The 7,500-nt window shown below is 32.5% G+C and overlaps 1 protein-coding gene across 1 annotated transcript in view; it reads left to right on the plus strand.

The window, feature by feature from the left end:
• The window catches only part of LOC136834111 (protein SDA1 homolog), a 28,784-nt gene that overhangs the window by 7,304 nt on the left and 13,980 nt on the right, over positions 1-7,500 (plus strand). The window contains exons 4-5 of the mRNA XM_067096369.1: positions 2,732-2,922; positions 3,483-3,613. Of these exons, the coding sequence (XP_066952470.1) occupies positions 2,732-2,922; positions 3,483-3,613 (322 nt within the window). The remainder of the gene's footprint in view (positions 1-2,731; positions 2,923-3,482; positions 3,614-7,500) is intronic.

The following is a 7,500-nucleotide window of genomic DNA, read 5'->3' on the forward strand; positions in this document are numbered from 1 at the left end:
GAAAGTAGGTCTAGATACCAACATGGGCAGTCTGGTAGTTGGGAAATTACAAAGTTAATTGCAGTAGGAAAGTAAGTCTAGATACCAAGATAAGCAGTCTGCTAGTTGGGAAATTACAAAGTTGATTGAAGAAGGAAAATAGGTCTAGATACCAAGATGGACAGTCTGGTAGTAGGGAAATTACCAAGTTAGTTGAAGAAGGAAAGTAGGTCTACTGTAGATACCAAGATGAGGAGACTGGTAGATGGGAAATTACTAATATCAGCACTGCAAATGTTAGAATTAATGACCTGTCAAGATCTACATGGGTGTTTGAAAGGATATTCTTTCTTTAAATTTTCACCGAACTGAACATTGATCTAAATATCACATAGAAAGAACCGAGAAAATTAAAGATATTAATCAGTTTTGTGAGAAGGGGGAGCAGTAAAATGAATCCAATATAGAAATTCAGAAGGAACACATAAGGTATGTAGATATCATGTTATTTATGATATCTGTATACATTATGTGTACCTTCTGAGATTTTTTGTTTATATTTGGATTCCTTTTTTATTTGGCCCCCTTCTCCACAAAACGTTATTCATATTTCATTTTCTCTCCAGTTCTTTTCTAAGTAATATTAAGATCAGTGTTCAATTCGGTGAAAATTTAAAGAAATATCCTTTCAAACACCCATGTAGATCTTGCAGTGCTGATATTAGTAATTTGCCATCTACCAGACTGCTCATCTTGGTATGTAGACCTACTTTCCTTCTTCAATCAGCTGTGTAATTTCCCAACTACCAGACTTGAAAATCTTTCAGAAGAAGAGGAAACAATATTTACCATTTGTAGTTTATATACTCATCCAAACGCATGTTTGAAATTATCTTTAGTAGGGAAAATTTTAACTTAAAATATGGTAGTGAATTACGTTTTTATCAAATAAAATAGAAAAATGTGTTGACAGCTGAGGCAGTAATGTAAAAAGTGTTTATAGCAATTAATTTTCCAGACTGTAGCTCCAGTTCAAATGATAGGCATTCAAGATCAAAAGTAAATATAAATAACAAATGATCACGGGAGGGTGAAGGGAAAAGGTATATTAATAGCAAAGATTACAACCAAATAAGTAAAAAGGAGTAATGTAGGGTAAAGACCACTGAATATGTTGCTCCATCAACAACAAATTTGAAGCTATTATAAGACAAACAAGAAATACATTTACAAAGAGAAAGTGTGGTGGGACCGTGAACTAGAATTTTTAGGAAACTTGTCCATAGAAAAAAGTGAAAGTTAGGGAAAGTTCCTGTTGCTTCGGAAAGAATAGAAGGTAGTACATTAGGCCACACCTCTTTACAAGTGGTGAACTTGTAAAGGCCACCTGAAGGAAAAGTCGTGAAAAATACCTAAAAGTCAGCAGAAGACGAGAGAAAACTTAAGCCAGTTTGTCGTCATTAGTTCTCAGGCATCATGTTGTAGTATTGTTTGCACTAAGTGCTCCTTTTATGTTTAAGAAGTCGTACGGTGTAAGCCAAACGCTCTTGTTTAAGTAGGGATACATAGTAAACCAGATGTTTTACTGATGTTTAAGCAGAACATAAAGTGTGCCCCAAATGCTTTATTTATGTTCCAACAAGCATGCAGTTTGCTCCAAATGCTTTGTTCATGCTCATGCTCGTCTGCAGTGTTTAGCAGATGCTTTGCTTATGTTAAAGTAAGCATGCAGTTTGCACCAGATGCTATGTTTATTTGTAAGCCAGCATATAGTTTGCACCTGATGCTATGTATAAGTAAACTTGTTGTATTCTCCAGATGCTGTGTTTATGATAAAGCAGAGCATACAGTGAGCTTCAGGTGCTTTGTTTATATTTAAGTGAGCATACAGTTTTCACCTGATGCTTTGTTTACGTTTAAGTAAGCATAGAGTGTGTTCCAGATGCTTTGCTTATGTTTAAGTAAGCGTACAGCGGAACCAGGGTTTTGCTAATACTTAAGCAACCAACGATGATAAGAACCTTAGGAAAAGAGAATGAAGGAGGATGCTCAGACTCAAAATGGAAGAAAGCATAAGGAAAACAATCACTGAATGCTGAAATGAAATTAGGTGAAATTTAGTGCCAATATATAGATTTGCTGACTTTTAAAAAATATTTGGTGCAGCATCAAAATATTTCTTTAGTACAGGCTGCCTTTTTCTTGAGAGGAAAGTTGATATCCTGAAGTGAAAGGCCTTAAACACCTGTGATACCTAAATGTCAGTCTCAGTCTTAATGACTGTGATTTTCACAACAAGGATCATAACTCGAACCCCTCATCAGTATTCAGTCTATTTACTTTATAAATGCGTGCAAGTTTCAAGAGAAAATAGATAGGCTTAATTTTGTTTTTTAAATGAAAATTCATGGCGCAGTATTTTACTCCACCAAGTTACCTCGGCATCAAATCAACTTGGATATTTTATCATTCGAATGTACGTCTCTTGTATGGAAGCCATGACTGAATTTTCCTCTACTGTAAACGTCGATAGTATAATCGCCTTAAATCTTAATTCACGCCCTTTTATAGATTATTCTTCATAAATTCAACCCATCCTCTAATTGAATTATGATACAGATTTTCAGATGAAATGCTATGACCTTGGCAGTTCCCGTAGCAACATGCAAATAAGATATGCTTAAAACCGTCTCGTGCATAAAATACAGAGAGAAAATTGAAAAGATGCAAAATTCGCACTGATAACTGAAAGGTCCGCCAGGGACCTAAGTATCTTACCCCTCTTTGGGTATATGCTACAAGATGTCTTCCGGATATATTGTATCGCATTGGGACTGATCACAGCAGAGTAGCGAAGAAAGGAGAGATGCGTTTTTATAGTCTGCGTCATGTAAAGAAAAGTCTTGTGGGCAGAGGGGCAGCTCACAGCGTGGACAAAGAATGGTGATGCGGGCAGAGGGGCAACCCACTAGTGGGTTCTGCCAACGTCTCCCTGCGCGTGGAGAGATTTCTTGGTGACTTGGAATGTGTGGGTTTTTAATGTTGCATTTCCGTACAGCATATTTTATCTCTAAACTCTTCAAAGCTTTTTACGAACAAGATTTTCAGTTTAAATTATATAGAATATATATATATATATATATATATATATATATATATATATATATATATATATATATATATATATATACATTATATATATATATATATATATATATATATATATATATATATATATATATATATATATATATATATATATATATATATATATATATATATATATATATATATATAATGTTAGCAAAAACGTATTTTCAGTTTGAATATGCCAGTTCATATATTTGTGCATTGGTATTTCTGATAATTCTCTTGTTAATTTTTTATTTGTTGATATTTTTGTTCAGTTTGTCTCTTTTCAGGACCTTATAATGAATACTAAGGAACTTGCATGATGGAAACACTCCATAATATTCATTCAACTTTCCTTATTTATATGTTAGGAAAGGTATTTTGGGCTCTTGTAACAACAGCAACAACAACAAAAATAAAAAAGAAAATCAAAGTAATAATGGAGAGAGTGTAGAGGATGATGATGATGATGATGATGATGATGATGATGATGAATGTAATGGTAAGACTCAATATTATGCATAAATTTTATTCAGTAGATATTGTTTCAGAGTCAATTTCATTTAGAAATATACATGAATTGTTACATTTATGCACTTGAAAATGTACATAAGAATATATATAGAATTCCACCGGCAAAGAATAATCGTAAGTCACTTTTTTTCTTTAGTGAGTATTTGAATAACATTCCTGTTCAAAAGTTAACAGTTATATTTTTATCTCAATGTTTCATACGATAAATATAATTCATATCGAAATTCACAGATATAATATATATATATATATATATATATATATATATATATATATATATATGTGTGTGTGTGTATAGTATATATATATATATATATATATATATATATATATATATATATATATATATATATATATATATATATATATATATATATATATATATATATATATATATATGTGTGTGTGTGTGTGTGTGTAGCAGTATATATATATATATATATATATATATATTATATATATATATATATATATATATATATATATATATATATATATATATATATATATATATATATATATATATATATATATATATACGGGGTGTTTCTGAAATTAGAGCTGCCCCCTCCTTTACAGCATAAACTAAATTCGATATGGACAAAACAACAGTAGTTCAGAACAGGTATTTTATTTAAGTTTCTCTCAGAGTATTTAATATTTTGTGTGGCTCCACCTTCCTGTACCACAGCCTGCATTCTTGAGGGGTATGATTTCAGCAATCGCAAAAACCTGAGACTCAAACCCATTTCCTGAGCACTTCGGTCACCTCTTCGCAGGTTGTCGAGGCTTGGTGTACCATCATAGTTCGCTGTGCACGCTTCAACACGATCCTTTAAGATACTACCAATGTTCACACACATTATGGTCAGGGGAGCTACCTGGAAATTCACTTGATGAGAAGAAATCGATACCACTGTTTCGAAGCAGCTCCTGTGTCTGAAGAGCCTTGAAACATGGTGCCTTATCATGCAAAAATGTGACTTCTTCAACAGATAACACATTTTCAGGATCTTTGAGGAAAGGAAATACTCCACCAGTAAGCACAGTTTCTCTGAAATATTCACCATTCCATGAATGTCCTTTTTCTTTGATGATCCACATTAACCATTTGGCTGTGAAACAGAAAAATTCCCAAACATTCAGGAAATTTCACAACTTGACGATAGCACACGTCATCGCTGATATCATCCAATTTGCAGCCCAAATGATGTCATTTTTACGATTTGGCTTCCTGACTGTGTAAATGAAGAATTCATCTGATGGCAACATGAGAAAGTCAGCTTCATCCCAGTCTTTAAGAAATGAACCACAAAACTATGCACAGTCTTCTCTGTTGCTGAGTGATGTTGGGCTTGCTGATAACATGAAATGGCTTGATACCAGATTTTTTCAGCTCACAACATACAGCATTATAACTTCTTCTTTCCCCTTTTTGTTTCTAGTTCAAGCGCCAATTTACGTAAAGACTTTTCTTGGTCTACCCACTGCCTCAGCTATGATGTCTTTTGACTCCTGAGAAAGAACTTCAGGCCTTCCAAGATTCTCATTTTTTCATGGGATGACATTCATATGGATTTTTGTTCCAGTTTCTTCTAACAAAGATTCATCTCTTTTAATGTATTTAGCTACCCAGGAACGTGAAATGAAGGATGCGCCAGCATCCCTGGTCTCTCTGAAGGTTATAGCCCAGATCCGGGCAATCCGTCTGATTTCCTCCAAGTCATTACCCATGGCTGTATCTAACTCCGTCACTCAGTCTGAAAATACAAGAAATGTAAAATGAAAAAAATAGCTTAATAGAAACTTAAAATAATGTACTTGCAGATAGGTTATAGCAGAAAACTTCATAACTTTCCCATTTGTTCTGTGGGGGGAACCTAATTTTCTGAAACACTCTGGCATATATATATATATATATATATATATATATATATATATATATATATATATATATATATATACATACATACATTATTATTATATATATATATATATATATATATATATATATATATATATATAATATATATATATATGTATATGTATATGTATATATGTGTAATATATATATATATATATATATATATATATATATATATATATATATATATATATATATATATATATATATATATATATATATATATATATATGCATTCATACAATATCCATACATATATAAATATTTGCAGGTGTGTAGAGAGATAGACACACACACATTTGCACACATTACACACACACACACACACATATATATATATATATATATATATATATATATATATATATATATATATATATGTATATGTGTGTGTGTGTGTGTGTGTGTGTGTGCGTGTGTGTGTGTGCATATACATATTGGATGAAGGTTTTGTATTTTATTCGACGGAAGATTTGGAACTCAACTGTTCCTGATAACAAGTCCCAAAAATCATCTACAAAGTTCACCAACATACTTCAGATGACACCATTCCATGAAGATATTTCTTTAGAAGCCACTGACATCCTGTTTTATAAACTTCCTGGCGGCCTAAACTTTCGTGAAGATACTAAACGTGTCATCCCTCCTTCCCCTGAAGAAATGCCTGATTAAATGCTCACTAACTTCCTTACTGAGGCACCCATTTGTTCCAGTTGAGGGGACCTCAAATAATAGACGGATGGTTTAGCTATGGTTTCGATGTTCTATATATTGTGATGAGCGCGAAAATTATGTTGGAGAGAGTGTATTTTATGGCCATGTCAAACCTGTGTAATCACTAAGTCAGAATCGGATATATTGTACACCTCTCTTTGCTTGTTGCAATGTCAAGGATATTGATATCCAATTCTGTATCCATAGATGCACGAAGCTGATATTTGTTAGGGTGTGGTTTTAAAAAAGGGTGAATGTAGCAATGCTTACAAAAGATTTTTATATCTGCTGAACTGGACTGCTTCCATCAACTCCTGACTTACAGCTTCTGTAAAACAAGTGATATCCAGCTCCTTTAAGAAGAAACAGAGATATTCAGCACCATGGATGCAGATCTCAGGACAACCTATAATGAAGATAGTCGCCTTATATTTCTGGGCATCATTCAGCACGCGTGAAAAACTAGGCGGGAAGCTCTGAAAAACGCAACTGGGAAAAGAGTTCGATCTATTGTAGGCCTAAACTAACATCACTTCTGTTTATGTTAAACAGCGCACCGTCGCATAGGGTCATTGAAGACAGGGCCATTATTCCATGTAATTTTATTTGTTCAGAGGAGCTGCAAGCGTGTCAGTGACACATCTAAATTAACCATTTGACTTTCCTTTGACATATTCATTATCATCATCATTTCCCATCATTTTATTGACATTTATAGCAGCAGATCTGCCATAAACACCCTCTTCGATAGACCTAGCGGTTCGTTGTATGACCTTTGTATTTCCATAAATCAGGTGGAATACCATAAATATATGAACCAAAACTAGCATAATTGCTATGCAAGTAGCTACCAGAGTCAGGGCGAGGCGTTTCATAATGTTATGTGTATGTTATGTGCTTACAATTACAGATAAATTTTGAAAATTTAAAGTGGCATAGTAGTAAAATGCTAGACTCACATTCCCTTCTAATTCAGGGATCAGCTATATTGGAAAAAATTACAGTATCTCATGTTATATTTTATTCCATACCAAAATCTTAAGGAACTAATTAGAAACCGTATCCTGAAATTTAAAATCTAAAAATATGTATGTATATATATTATATGCATTATATATATATATATATATATATATATATATAGGTTATATATATATATATATATATATATATATATATATATATATATATATATATATATATATATATATATATAA

This window comes from Macrobrachium rosenbergii, chromosome 53, assembly GCF_040412425.1.
Source record: "Macrobrachium rosenbergii isolate ZJJX-2024 chromosome 53, ASM4041242v1, whole genome shotgun sequence".
In the NCBI taxonomy this organism is placed as follows: domain Eukaryota; kingdom Metazoa; phylum Arthropoda; class Malacostraca; order Decapoda; family Palaemonidae; genus Macrobrachium; species Macrobrachium rosenbergii.